Raw genomic sequence first — 16,197 nt, forward strand, 5'->3', positions numbered from 1 at the left:
ATACATAGTATAATATATAATATATATTACAGAAAACATTTATAATGTGTATTATATATAATACATATTAAATGTATGCTATATATAACGTATATATTTGCCTGACAATATTTCATATAATCAGATTTATTTGACATAAAAGAAAATATGCATAAATCTTCAGGAACTGGTGATATAATATCAAAACCAACTGATGAAAATACACCTGAGACTCTGAGTTTACTGCATGCTTTTTACTTGGGCAATAACTCATTTCTGGCCTCTTTCAGAGATTCCCTTACTTGAATGATCTGTTGCTAAATTCTAAAAAATTATTTCTAGTAAGAATTATATTTCTATAGCACCAGCATATATCACTTATTAGCATCTGTTAAAAAATAATCTGACCACATTTTTAAACCAGTCAAGACTGATGAAGCCAGATAAATTTATTTAATAGAAAATATTTTTAATTGCTTGTCTGAAAGCATTTTCCCCTATAATTCAGCAAACATTTCTATTACTCTTTGAGTCTCAATGGGTATATAATATTGCTATTTAAAAACTGTGAAATGAACTCATATGATTAACTTGAAATCGCCGTATCAGAAAAGGATGCGGTAAGATGTATAAATATATATCATGGATCCATGAAACATTACACCACGTTGTTAGCAGTATCCAAAGACAATGATTCTATTGGAGCATATAAAATCCTGTGACACACACTGAAGAAGTACAATCCAGTTACCAAAAATTTACTGAGTGCCTAGCAGATAACAACTGCCAAAATAGACAAACGAAAAGCTGAAGGAGTGAGCGACACATAGATAGATTATCATCTTCAGGAAGTCGTGGCAACTACCAAATACAACAATAAGATAAAGGCCAAAATACAAGGACAAGCCACTGGGTGTGACTGCGTGGTTTGTGCATTGCACAAAAATGCATACCTAAAGGAGCAAGTGACAGCCGAAATTGAGCCCATGTTCCACTTGCCAAGCTGTATGTGTTAACTTGAAGCTGTCCTCTCATAAAAAATAAGACACCTTTTATTATTTACCAAAGGCCCTGCTTTGCTCATCATTCCATACCTGCTCAGACCTACGTTCACCCACGTGGGACTTTCCTTCTAATTCACAAAGGCACCTACATAAGTTTAAGCTCCAGAAGGACAAAAGTTTTCCCTGTATTAAACAATATATCTCATTCACTGTGAACAGTGCTGGCACATAATAAACACTCAATAAATATTTGTTGAGTGTTGCCGGATAGAATAATGGCAGCCCTGGGATGATTGTATCAGTTTGGGGGGATCAGACATTTTTAAATTTTTCCCTTAGTTTTTATTTCCTTTATTATTTTCTTCTTCTGCCATCATTTCCCTAAATAAGCTTTGTATGATGGGTTGACACAGACCACAGTGAACAATGAAGAAAATCCATTGTAAAATAATGAAATAAGTTTTAAAATCCGTTTTAAAATATGTAAAATGATTATAAAATATTTAAAATCTTCACAGCCAAATTTAGTTAATTATTTGGCGCTTTTCCCAGGAATGAGTAAGAATTGAGGGCCACTAAGAAAACAGTAAAATGGAGGCATTATATTTAAAATAGACTTTATCAGTAATAATTGGGAGAGGCTTAAATTTGCTCCTTAAACCCTTTTCATGATTGACATTCCTCAGTGTGACAGACATAAACCAAGGAAGTCAGCTGAAAAAATTTCATCACGCATTTTCCAGTTTCTCTCTTTTTTCCCTAACATTAGCTTGCAAGTGAAAATAAAGCCACACCTCTATCAAAGCACTTCTTTTCAAGTAAATGTTTAACATTTCCTCCTTTGACAAAGAGGAGATTTATAAAATATATGACAATCATTTTATTTTAAATGCATTCATGTGCAGAAGATATTTCAAATAGGAAATTTTGCATATGGGGATAATGCAGATTATGTTTTAAAGTAGTTGTTGAATACATGAACTGGTTGTTTTATAAGCAATTCTTCACCTGTTTTCCAGGAGCACATGATTCGAGAGGATGCCAAGGGTCTGACGCCCAGACAATGCGCTATAATGGAGGTAGTCCTGGCTACCATCAAGGTGAGATTATAATGCTCCTATAGATACATCCAGAGAGGCCCCCATTTACCTCCAGAGATAGGTAGCTCTGATCTTAGCCATGTATCAGTAGAGCTGCGCCATTCAAAGAGATAGTAGATAGTTGAATAGATATAGGTTGGTGCAATAGTAATTGTGGTTTTTGCCATTACTACTATTGCACCAACCTAATACATTCCTGGAGGATGCCAGATTTAGCCCTGTCTGTCTCCTTATGACATCCACAATACACTGTCCTTATACTTGCTTCTTTTGTCTCTCTCTAAAGCATAAGTGAAACCTATGTTTTAACACATGTTCTCAAAGAAATGTACCCTAAAACCCAGATAAACAGATACTTTGAGAATATTTTGGGGAGACAGAATTTGTTTTTATATGTTTTCTATGCATGTTGAAATTATTTCTAAAATATCAACCCTCCCTTCTTGCTTAGTAAGTACAATAATTTCATTTCATTTTCTGCTGAACACCCAAAGACGTCGTTTGTACGCATCAACTGTTTTCATAGCCAAAGATTAAAAGTTATTGTAGTGTATGCTAAGTGTGTGCGGATCTCAAAATGTAACCTAGAAGTTATTTTCAAATAATTTCTTTTATATTTATATCCATATATATTTATATGTGAAAGTTTATTAAAGAGTTTGAAAGATGAGTTTGTCTTCTAAATTCAAATTATGTCCAAAGTTTTCACTCTTCACTGGGGGAAGCATCTACTATCCAGGATGTGTGAATAGCATAGCTACTAACTATACTATAACTGTTAGCTACCATGACCCATTTGTAGAGCACGGAACAGTTCTACTGGATAGAAACAATGGTATTCATTTCAACAGAGTTTTATCTGAATAACAGTCACATACTTTCACAAAACTGTCACCTCGTGGCTTTTGTTTTGCAGTTTCAGCATTTAACACGAGGCAGTCTTTTGCTGCTGCAGCGGTAAAAACTGCCAAATTAAAGTTGGGTGGTAAGACTTTTGTGACACCTGGAGGCACCTGGATCACAGAAATGGAGTTTCTAGAAGAGGTAGCAGGAATGTTGTCTGGAAATATGGAAAATTTGCAAAATAATTTTGAGGAAAAAATGAACAACATGAAAAAGAAATACAATAAAAAACTTTAAAAGTTTTTAAAAATTATTTTCAAAAATTTGAGGAAGAAATAACTAATCTTTGGAGTTATAGTAGCACTAATAGCTATATAAAAGGACATGCTAGTAGAAAAAAATAAGCTCTAGCGTGCACCATGAAAAGGAAGAAAAAAAAAAATGTGGCATCTGAACTCAGCTCTTCATGCATTTTATTAGGTCAATGCATGGCTTTAGGAAAGGAAGGAAAATGTGTTCTGTGGAAATAGGGAATGGTATTCACTGTGTTCGCAGATCCGGCTTCTGTCTTTAACTTCAACATTTCTCTAATTTTTATTGATGGGGCCAGATGATCACCACCTGCTGGCTGAGTTCTTCACAGAGTCTAAACAATGTTGATTCTCAAGCAAATTCCTTTTATCTTGACAGCTCAACTGTCCTATCTTCCTGTTTATATCATCTATACTAATATTTTAATTCAGTCTCAGACACCAGACACCAGCCTTGTTCTTTGTGGACAAAACTACTATTTGGTGTCCTAGGTCCAGTAAATGGGTCCATGCCATTCGTCTTGTTTCTCCAGGACTGAAGTCTGACTCTGGTCCTCCTGAGCCCCAGAGCCTGTGTCAGTTCTCCAGTTCCCGTCTTCCCTAACTTCTGTGATGCCAACTCTTTCTCTAGGCACCTCCATGCTAGGCCTGCTGTGCCTGCTATGAGACTCTCTTGACCCTGTGCCCTGCCCATCTGCCAAGGTATTCCCCTGATATCTGATTTTCAATGACTGTCATCAGTTTGCCAAAGCTGAGACTCCCTTTATCTTGTCTGTCTGTGAGATTTGCACCAACTTACTGTCCTACCAAACACTAATTATGAGATTGACTACAAAGGAATTCAAGAGAAGGAAGAGTACAACTTAAAAGAGTTTTAACTCCAAGAGCTAAAGATTCAGTGTCTCCCCAGAGCCCAGCCAAAGGAGGACTATAACGCAAGCAGAGACCTTATGAGAAAGATGACCTTAGACCAAAGGAGCAGACGCTACCCATGCTAATTTCCAATGGCTGCTAAAGAGATAATCTTTCATTCCTCTTCAGCTCAATTTAATTGAATAAGCTAGAAATGAGAAAACAAAGAAGAAAAATGTTATGGAGTTTTTAGAATATAGGCTGAAATAATGTTTTACATTTTCAAATTTCTCTTATGTATGTACATCATTTCACCTGATCCTTGTCAATATCGTGGGCGTTAGATAGGTCAAGAATGATTGTTCACATTTGATAATTGAGAAAATTAAAAGTGAAGAGATGTCAGTTGTTTTTCCAAGGCCATAGCTCTGCTAGTAATTGGCAGAGCTGAGACAGGACTCCAAATTCTAAAGCCAGTGTCCTTGCTTCTATTTCACATTTTTTCAATAAGTATGTACAAAGTTTAAGTAAAATGTAGCAGGCTAAAAGGGATGCTTCTTCAAAGAGATTACTTCTTGCTACATTAAAATACTATGTCAATTACTTAGATTCTTTTCTAATTATTTTAAAATAATGTAAAACCTTTCAGCCTCTATACAAGCATTGATGAAAATATTAATTTTCTAAATATTAAAAGTTTAATTGGACTGGAACTATTTTATAACACCAGTCACATGTAGCTTCTATTATAAGTCAAGAGTGTCAAATATGGCAGGAGTAACAAATGATCGTCTGCTGCAGGTAGGATGGTTGGGCTTTGAGACATTCCATTTACCCGGCAAAGCAACCAAATCAACAATATTTGAAAGTAAAAGTAGAGAGGTGGCAGCTATGAGACAGATAATCAGTCACCTAATCTGTATGTGCAAAGTAAGAGGGAGGCCAATAGGGAAACTTTAAAGGAGTTCTAGCTGGACTTTGAGTTCCAACGCCATATCTCAAGAAGACTCAGGACTGACATGAAATTCCCCTAAATGTAGATTTCTTTCAAAGAGAAATAGCAGTTACACTTTGACCTGAAAAAATGCTGAATGATTTAATTTTTCCCACCCTTTTAAATTCCCGCAGAACCCCTGTTATATGGGCCTGAACATGACACTACATTATATGTTGCAAATATATTTGGCATCATGCAGTGGCAATACTGAGGTTTCTCTAAAAATAATAAACATCTGAATCAGGGCCCTCTAGAAATTTGCATTTCTTGGTATAAGGAAAGGAATTTAACTATAAATTCAAATATAGCTTTGGAACTTATCACTTTCTTATTTAATCCTAGATAATACCATTTCTTAAGCTCAGGACTCCAGCAGACAGAAGCACATGGTGATGAACCACATTTTATTCCTCTGTGTTTCTTACCCTCACAGAGGTTCTACCCTATCCTGCTATCTCCATTGTCCATGGGGTGATTCCAAGGGCTTTTTCTCAGCATCTGCTTTTCACCACTACAAGTATAGCTTTTGCCTTGGTTAAAATCCAGCTGCTCATGAGAAGAACAAAATAACCTACCTAGTTTAGAGGATTGCAATTCAAATATCATTATTTGAGAGCTTACTACAGGTAGAAAATATGGTGAGCAATGAGGAGGTGGTTGGAGATGAGAGCACTTGCCTTTGACTTGGGATCAAAAACATCTACAATCCGTAAAATAATTGTGGACAAAGGATGGGGGAGGGCAGAGAGGATGATGAATTTTCTCTGAATGTCCAGGGAAAAGCTTCCCAGAGAAGCACATTTAGGGATGTAGAGGATGAAGAGGGAAAAAAACAATGGGAGGAAGGCATTGCAGGCCTATAGAAAACACAGCATGAGTGCCCGAAGAGAAGGCGTTGGCTGGCATGAAAACTTTAAATAGTCTAGTGTAGAAGAACCGATCATGACTGACTGAGCATCACAGGGAATGAAAGAGGAACATTGGATTGGAGCCAGAATGCTGCGGCTTAAACACCAAAGTAAAGAATCTCAACTTTAGTTTGTCAGCAAAAGAGAAACACTGAAATATTTTATGGGCAGGAAGAGCATATTCTGATATGTGTAAAAGAGGACTCCAGTTGTGGTAGAAAATAAATTTTTAAAATATCTGTCAAATAATTTCTAAAAAAAGAAAACTTCTTCAGTGGCTAACCTCTAAAATTATAAAGTTAAGGTGGGTTATGATTATATCTAAGTTTGCAAAATAAGCTGTCTGCCTGGATTTGCCGAAAATATGATACAGGTGTTGGAAAGAACAAAGTAATGATGGAAAATTGCTACCAAAATAGTATATTTAACAAAAAAAGGGAATTCTTCTTATAATCTTGTAAAGAAACAATAGCATGTTCCCATGAGTCAGTAAAAATATATTGTGCAAGATCTTCAATCTTGAAAAGTTTGAAGAGTTAGAAGAATTCAGAGAGTTTTATTGGGATTATAAAAAAAATAGCTTGACAAGCATGCAGGCAATACTTTTCCCGATTTTTTTAAATTCAGCAGTACTATTTTTTTTTTTTTTTGCCTCTCAAATCACAGTCAGCTCTCAAGTGCTTTATTTTCTGAAAAGTCATGAAGAAAAAAAGAATCTAGTTATTTTTCAAAGTAAAGAAAATGATACTTCGTTTATAGCTCCTTCCTACCCCCGAGGTGATAATGGTGCTCCTTATCACACATCCTGACATTTGTGACACCAACATATTAATGTATCTAGGGTGGCAGCCTTTACAAATGTCAGAAGGTGTCCATGAATTACAAAAGTAAATAAAATACTGGAAACTACATGGGAAATTATACCACTAACAAGTATAATATCAGGATAGGAGGTGATTAAGAGAGAGAGAGAGAGAAAGACACCAATGTGCAAATTATTCTTCTCTCCTATGGAAATAATACTACTACTTAAAAGATTGTTGAAAGAAAATTACATGAGTCATCACATACAAAGCAATTAAAGCAGGCATATAGAAAACGCTTCATAAATATTAAGTTGTCACTTACATTGCCTGATGACTGGTTCATTTTGGAGGCCTCTCTTTCTACTCTTAAGCCCAAGACCCCACATACTCTACTGCAACCAGTGTGTTTCTTTTTTCCTCCTTTCCCAATAAACCCTTTAATTCCCTCTCAAAGGAGCTAACTGTTAAATCTGACTCTTTCCGCCAAGCAATAGTTCAAATCCTTAAGGCTTTGTTCTCTGGCCTTTTGGTTTCCTGGGCCCAGCACTTTTTCCCTATAACAGCACAGTCCTGGTTAGATTCTTCAACACCTGAGACTCCCCTTTGAGAAGCAGTGCTGTTCCTTCTCTCCAGGAGTTTATAGTCCAGATTAAAAGCTGAGAGAGGTACATTGAAAACGAAATAATCATACATGTTAACTTATAACACTGTAAGAGATGGAACAGATGATCCAAATACTAACTGAGGGAAACAGATTTAAAAAATCATAAAGTTTTAGAGGATGTGATCAACCAGTATGGACTCAAGAGATCAGGAATAGCTGCAATGGTCTTGAAGGACAGATGGGAGTTTACAGGCTGGATAGAAAATTTTTTTTGGAGGAAGACTCATGACATGAACATCAACAGGAAAAAGGAATTTCACCAGGGAAAGGCACAAGACGAGAAGGCTTGGAGGCAGTGAGTAGACTACTCTGTGGACTGGCCTGAAGCAGTGTAAAATGAGGTCGATGGGAAATGTTTAGGTTGAAAATACAGAGGTCCTTTTGTGCCCCCGGTATATTTTATAAAAGAGGATTCACTGATGGTTTTGAAGATGTTATGCTAAAGTCATTTCACCAATAGGAATCTTAAAGAAATGCACAAATTAGATTGCATAGTTCAATACTGTAGCCAGAGATTTGAGTTCCAGTTATTTAGTTCATAAGATGATGAGAGCTAACAGCAAGGTGGTGGCTTTAGGAGGAGAAAGGAAAAGATGGATATGAGTGACACATGCCAGGGAGAGTTGTTGGAACTTGGCAACTGAATATGGGGCAAAAAGGAAAAGGAGCCCAAAATGCCTCAGAGATTTCAGCCCCAGCGACCGAGAACGCATGGTTCCACCAAGAAAAATGGGAGACAGCCAGGAAGGCTATTTTCCTAGTGCCATGTTGGAGTTAGATACGATGGCAGGAACGTGGAAATAAATATTTAAGAACCTGCTTGAGATAGGGGCTGATGCCTAAAACACAATGCTGAGTTCTATCTTGAGTTCTATGTTATTCTGCCAATTAAATATATTTCTTACAATTGGAAAGAACTCCACCTTTCACGAAGCTCTTCCAGTTAGGGTAATTACAATTTTACAACACCAAAGATAGAATGGATATTTCTGCCACCATTCTATAAATGAATTAACTGATAGCCTAAGAGGTTAAATAACCTAGGCAAAAGTCTGACTGTATAGAGGACAGATGAAGAATTATATTTTCTAGCATATTATAAGGATCAGAGAATCAAAGAGGTTAAGAGGATTCTAGACTCTCAGAATTGGAAACATGACTGAGCATCTCCCACTCTTGCCACATCATCTACAATGTTGTCCGCACGTGGTCTTCTGGCCACCACTTAATAGCAGCCAGTGATGGGACCTCACTAACTTATAAGTGGAAGTTTTGTTTCTTAAGATGCATTATTATTGGAAATTTTTGATGAATGTGTCAAAGAAAAATCTGCTCTCCTGCTATGTATTGGTGCTCCTTCTGTTCTTGGGAACTACTATAAAATTATTCTGTTTCCTTTTCTGTGTGATAGACTTTCAGATATTGAAGAAAACTATCATGCCATCCTATATCATCTGAAGCTGTTTATTGAATAACATGCATTGTAGACCTTATGAAATTCTGGTCATCTATTTTTAAAAGGCCTCCACTTTTCATATTTCTTGTAAATGATGAAGCCCAAGAATGAACTGAATATCTCAGATGTGTTCTAACCAATGAAGAATGTTCCTGCCTTACCAAACCCTTATACTTGACCTGTCTACCTATTTTGATGCATGATCAGATTTCACTTGCTGTAACAGCTGCCTTCTCACTTATGAAATCATGTTGAGCTTGAAAGCAAGTAAATCTTTATGACTTTTTAACATTTTCTGTTGTTAAGCCACATCACCCCTATTCTGTACTTTGTGGTAAACTCAAATATTAATATTTCTTATGAATCCTGGCTTTTTACTTTCCTCTTTGCCATCTCATTCTAGAAATGTTGACCCAGCATTCCAGACTACCGGGACCCTTCTAAAGCCAAATTTTGTCATCCAATGTAACAACTTTAAGCTTCAGCTCAACTGCACATCTGTCAAACATGCTTTCTGCCTTTGTTTTTTTAAGTCCATAGTGAAAATATCAGCCATGATAGAGAGGAAGAGAGAATGTCATCCAGCGAATACCTTTATCCTTCTTTGCACTAAATGACCAACTCCTCCATGGTCCTTCAACTGAGAGGTTACAAATTTTTTTCTTCAGTAAGGAGGAAATGACCTGTCCTAAATGTTTTTTGCCCACTTTTTCCTGCCACTTTAGGCCAGTCTAAGTAAAACATCTGAACAGATCAAACTGAAGTTTCTTAGAGTATACCGCAGGCCACAGAGGAATTACAAGAAACCAAGTCTTGGTCTTTTGTTTAGAATCAATGGAAAATAATGCACTTTTCACTTGTATAATGTTTTCATTATACTGGGCTTTAAACCCCACATTTACAAATTCCTTTCTAGCATGTTATCCCCCAACAAAATGCCCATTAAAATAAGTAGAAATCAACTATACTGCACTGAGCTATGGATAGTGAGTTTTGTCTAATAATTAAGACATTTACTTCTATACATCACCCTCACATTATATCCTTCAAACCCAAGCCTCAGCAAAATGCAGATTCTACTCTCTAGTTCCTTCAGAGTCATGGGCATAGAGTCAATCTGAATGTAAAATCTCTGAATGCCATGTAATAACTGCAGCCCCCTTTCTCCTGATTATCTGTGCCAGTAAGATAACCAGACTGGTGCTCTTAGATGCTGTCATTCCAGGTTTTGAACACTGTGTGAAAGGTTTTCATAAAGTAGAATTCTCATCGAGTTTCCATTTGCATAACCATAGAAATCACCTTCTTCACTGTTGGAGTGAGGGGCCTATGGCATATGTTATTTTTCTGTGTCCATTGAATGGGATGTTTTCATTCGTACCACCTGGCAATTTGTTTTCTCTCCTGACATAGCTACCCTCTGTCCTGGGTTTCTGTCTCGGGACATTTCATATTGTAAAATGCACTCAAAAGACAAAGGCATTAGTTTCTGCCCTTAAAAATCTTCTATTCAGTAAATGTCCTGCTAGAGACTTTAATGGAATAACAAGTAAAACTCTATGGCTAAAAAAGAGGAAGTCAGTTGAGTATCATAACCTAAAACTATAGGGACCCTTGGGTTTTCCTCAGGTACAAGCGCACACCTTATTTATGATTTCATTTCCTGATTAGTCCCCAAAGTCCCAGGAGAGTCCTACAAAATAATGCCTTAGTATTAAAAACATGCCCTTCTATAAAATTATTTTAAAAGATTCAAGTACAGGTACATAGTTTATGCCTTCATAGCTTAACTCTTTTTACCTTCTCCTATGAAGATTTCTAGGCCCTCAACAATATCTCAATTAGATGAAGTTCAGTGACATTCTTCTGTTCTTGGGTTTCTCCAGTCATATTCCATGGAACACTTGTATTCCCAAAAGTATTAGCCCAGTGATATAGGTGTCCTAGGGCCTAATAATTTTAGCAACAAGGTATATTAATAAAGGATTACACAGATCTCTTTACCACAGTATGCCTCAGAGCCTCTACCATGTTAATAAGCATTGGGAATCTTTAGGAGTGCGATGTCATCTCTTAACTTCCATAGGCCCTCTACTACCTAGAGGCAGCACAAGTTTAGTGATGAGTATAGAATAACAGTAGAAAACAGTATTTTAAAAACTATATCTAAATTATACGTGGAGAACTACAAACACTTCAGTTCTCCTTAAATAGTGCTGAGAGTACTAAGGTTTCTCTTGTTTACTTGATGAGATCGTCCTCTTTGTCTAGTTCATGAGGATAAATTACCTACTGGCTGCTAAAGTTAAAAACAACAGTACTTAAAAACTCATAACCACCAAAGATGTCACTTCTTTGGAAGCCTTTGCTGGCTCCTTAGATAACAGAATTGCATGCCTCCCCCATTATCTGTATTTTCAAATCATTTTTCTAACACCTGCAATGTATTTTTGAAGTCATTTGTTTAAATGTTGGTTGAATTTCCTACTAGACCATAATCCCTTTTGGAGCAACCACTGCGTCTCTTTTGCTTTATAATGTTAGCATCCAGCACAAGGTCTGGCTCATGATACAGATTTAATAAATATTTATTAAAGAAAAGAGGGAGAAAGCAGGTGGCACAGCAGACATTACCACGGATGCTGTCAAGTATTAAGGTGACTGAAGAATCCACAGTGCAATCTTACAAATTAGACAGTAAATCCTGTGGTCATCCTTATAAATGCTATCACTCATACTACTTTATATACACTGTTAAAGAACAGTTTTTAAAAGAGAGTACAATTGTGATATTCATGCAGTTACAAGATGTGTCAAAATGTTATTCATCAATTAGTGAGAGAACCAGGTAAGATGTTACTACTGTCTCAGAGGAGAATTCCAGAAACCAAGCATATACAAGCAATAAGAAAAGCTGGAATAGAGGCAAGACAGATTTATCCACAGAGCAATATTCAGTTCTATTCCACCCAAAATAATTAATTTGTATTACTAGGGACAAAAATCATCTACACTATTATTATTAATTTTCTACCATTTATAGAGTTTTAAAGTAGCCCAAGGACAATGAAAAGTGAAAATAACCCAAACGTGTATCATAGACAGAATACCCACTAATCTTTTCTGCTCCTTTTTCCCCAGAAATGGGAAGTTTTCATTTTATCAGTTTTGGTTTAACTTCCCTCTCTTCCTCCTCCTCTTTCTGCTCGTCCTCGTCCTCCTTTGTTATAATCATCTAGCACTTAGGCTCAAATTTGATAAGACTGGGGCTTACCTGAGAAATATTAAGAGAGAAAGTGCCTTCCTTTCCAGAGTTACCCTCCTACCCTTGGCTCAGTTGCTAGCATTGCTCTTTACTCTCAGGCAGAGTTATTCCTTTGGATGGCTCCTTGATTCATTATTAAACAGTCCTCCAGAGAGCACCCCACCACCCTTCTAGGTGATACAGAGTCAAGACCAATCTAAATACATTTATGTGCGTCCCCCTCAATACGTCCATGAAATCTTTTTTCCACCCTTAAATACTGTGTTTCTCAAAGAAAGGAATTGTCATATTTTTTTCAACCATTAAGGCACCTGAAACAGTTCTGGACGACTAGTCCTCTAAATACTTTCTGCATGTGAAAATGTTTTAACGTTCTTTATAAGATCCAGGTGTAGAACAATTTAAAAATTATGTTTTGTCTTTTCCTAAAGAGAAGACATTTTTTTCTGTGCCTCCTTTTCATAGCATATGTAGTTTTTGCCAAAGCCTGTGTGTTCACAGAGCACCTAGCTAGAATCGGTAAATGGAATTTCAAAGGACCATAGGTTTCTTTCTGCCTGAGGAGGGTATCTGTAATTGTACCAGTCTTTCTTAAGTGTAAATCCCAATTGCCTAATTTCTCGGGCCTACACCCTGAATCTCCTCTACAGTATACTCTCTGAGCTATATACCAGATGCTTGCTAATACCCATAAAATTTTTCTGTATCTCCCCTTGAATAAGGAAAAAAAAACTGAGAAAACTATGATTTTTCAGCTCATTGAAATGTCTTGCCTGAGAACTTCTTAAGGAGTGGGAAAGAAGAATGACACATACCCATTTAGGAGAGCATCTCTAAATAATTTCTTGAGCTTCTTCGACATATTTCATTCTGTGCTAATTATAGATCACAGTGAGCCACAGTTACTAGTGAGTGCTTTGTTTCCTCTAGAATTGTTGGTACAGGAAGAGAGAAAGAGAACCATTTAATCTTAACAGAATATTATAAATCTATTATCATTTATAAACAGGTAGAAAAAAAAACCTTAGTTCTATCATGTATCTCTAGACAGTGTGCATTTCCAAGAGATGTCTGTGCATAACACTTGTAGTATGAAAAATGCTAACATCCCTCAGTAACCATATTTATTGTCAATTACCATGTATCTTCTCTATTATCTTATTTATAAATATTGGAATATTTTGAGTTTGGTTGAATAAAAATAGCAAAAAAAAATCGTTTTATGATATTTATCAGACACAAAGTTCAAGGGGTGTTGGATTGCCAAGGACCACTGTGCTTGGTCAGGTTGGCCTATATCTGCACCACTGTGTGATTAGAGGATTGGGCAGATGGAGTGGCAGACACCTGACCTAGAATCTCAAACTGGTATCTGGAAAATATGTGGCCAGAAGCTACCTTACCTATGAAATTTTGACAACCCTTGGTATTTTTCTGGTATTCAAGAAACAGAAGTCAATAACCAAGTTGATAATTGTTACCCAAACCTGTTATTCTATAAGGATTGTGACTGCTACTTCAGCATGATCTCATTTGTTTAAAATTTTGCATAAGAGAAAAAGGCTTAGGCCTTCTGGGATATGAGGTCTGTGATGTTGAGTGTCATTTCAGAGACATCTTCTAGGGACCTGAATTAGATGTTAATAACTTAGCAATGGGAAAATGATGGGACCATTTTTTTGTATCTTGCCTTGATCAAATTGTATTATTCCATTTGAGCTTCTCTATTAGAGTAATAAATTCTTTCCTCCAATACTTCTCTCTAAATGCCTCTGCTTATTTTTTTTTCTTTGTAGCAATACTTTCATGCAGGAGGAAATGGACTGAAAAAGAATTTCTTGGAGAAAAGCCCAGATCTTCAGTCTCTGAGATATGCTCTCAGCCTTTATACCCAAACTACTGATGCCTTGATAAAGAAATTCATAGATACTCAAACCTCACAGAGTAAGTAACACATAGGACCTGAGACTAAGGTAAACTGAATACTAAACTAAAATTTGACATCAGAATTATTATACATAGTACCAATAATTTTTTGCTGTTGTGAATTGAAGTATCATTAAAAATGGAGAGTTATGGTTAATAGAAAATACCAGTTTTTTTTAGTGTTCATGAATTATAATTTTATAAATAATTTTAATAACACTAAGATGTATTTCATACTAAAGCTCTAGGAATGGCTGACTTGTTGATGATTTTAACTTCCATAAAACCACTTTAAGTAAAATCTACTTTTTAATATTTATGACCATGATATTTTCTTCAATTCAGTATAAAAGACTCAGTGGATTTCTGGTCTTGGTATCGTCCAAAAAAATGATAATAATTCCCTAAATCCTAACTTCAAATGTAAAATCCTGTGCTCTGGGGTTTTCATAAGGGAAATCTCATTTTACGCTAATTTCATATGAAAAAAATTACAAGATTTCTTTGAAACAGGCCAAGAGGCAGGCTTCGTATTTTATTTGAAACTCAGATATGTTTCATGTGTCAAAGTTTCCACCGCATAAGCTTCTAGGATATTACTGTTCAAAAATTTTTCTTTCAAGTTGCTTTGTGATTTATTATATTTTGGTGATTATATGCATTTAAGATCTGGCATTTCTAAGAAATTATTGAAAATGTCATTACGAGTCAAAAGAGACAAATGCAGGCTCAAACTCCAGAACCTAATAAGTTATACTACAGAAATAATAAAAGTAAGTAAGAGGACACTGTCTTCATTCATGAAAGATCCTTGGAAAAGGGAACATACTGATAATTTTTTAACTGTGATGAAAATACCCTGGACTCGTCATTGTTTCCTCTTGGATACATTAATTTTTCTACCTATATCAAAGATAAAGCTAAAGGTGCTAGGTAGGTAGTCTGCCTATAACTGCTTTCTGATACTGTCCAATTAAAAACTACAATTATCCCTTTTCATATATCCCAGGTTATACTGTGGGATATTTCCAGAAAGGGAAAAGTTAAGCTCATGAGAGATTGTCAAGAGATGCAGAAATATTCAAAACATTATTCCCTGAATGCATGCTCGTGCTCCCTTAAGGTTTTCTAAACTTTATAAATACGAATACAGTTCTAATATATCAAATAAATAGTGTTGTAACTTTAAGAAAACAATGAGTATATAAAACTTTTGCTTTATCTTTATAGGTTTACATTTATGTGTACACCACCCCCAACACACACACATATACATATACAGACAGTCATCCCTTGGTATCCATGGGTAGCTGGTTCCAGGACCTCCCATAGATGACAAAATTTATGAATGCTCAAGTCCCGGATATAAAAAGGGATAGGAGTTGCATATAACATATGCACATCCTCCCATATATCTTAAATCATCTCTAGAGTATATAGAATATGAAAAAATGTCAATGATTTTTATGCAGTATTGTTTATGGAATAATAACAAGAAAAAAAGCCTGTACATGTTCAGTATGGTTGCAATTTTTAAAAATGATGCCGCATATCTACAACTATTTGATCTTTGACAAACCTGACAAAAACAAGAAATGGGGAAAGGATTCCCTATTTAATAAATGGTGCTGGGAAAACTGGCTAGCCATATGTAGAAAGCTGAAACTGGATCCCTTCCTTACACCTTATACAAAAATTAATTCAAGATGGATTAAAGACTTACATGTTAGACCTAAAACCATTAAAATCCTACAAGAAAACCTAGGCAATACCATTCAGGCCATAGGCGTGGGCAAGGACTTCATGTCTAAAACACCAAAAGCAATGGCAACAAAAGCCAAAATTGACAAATGGGATCTCATTAAACTAAAGAGCTTCTGCACAGCAAAAGAAACTACCATCAGAGTGAACAGGCAACCTACAGAATGGGAGAAAATTTTTGCAACCTACTCATCTGACAAAGGGCTAATATCCAGAATCTACAATGAACTCAAACAAATTTACAAGAAAAAAACAAACAACCCCATCAAAAAGTGGGCGAAGGACATGAACAGACACTTCTCAAAAGAAGACATTTATGCAGCCA

At 36.0% G+C, this 16,197-nt stretch overlaps 1 protein-coding gene across 1 annotated transcript in view; it reads left to right on the forward strand.

Annotated features, from left to right (window-relative positions):
* Positions 1–16,197, forward strand: part of UNC13C (unc-13 homolog C) — a 620,990-nt gene that overhangs the window by 545,181 nt on the left and 59,612 nt on the right. Inside the window, exons 28-29 of the mRNA XM_032174369.2 lie at positions 2,003–2,083; positions 13,982–14,129. Of these exons, the coding sequence (XP_032030260.1) occupies positions 2,003–2,083; positions 13,982–14,129 (229 nt within the window). The remainder of the gene's footprint in view (positions 1–2,002; positions 2,084–13,981; positions 14,130–16,197) is intronic.

Source organism: Hylobates moloch, unplaced genomic scaffold (assembly GCF_009828535.3).
Source record: "Hylobates moloch isolate HMO894 unplaced genomic scaffold, HMol_V3 SCAFFOLD_14, whole genome shotgun sequence".
Taxonomy (NCBI): domain Eukaryota; kingdom Metazoa; phylum Chordata; class Mammalia; order Primates; family Hylobatidae; genus Hylobates; species Hylobates moloch.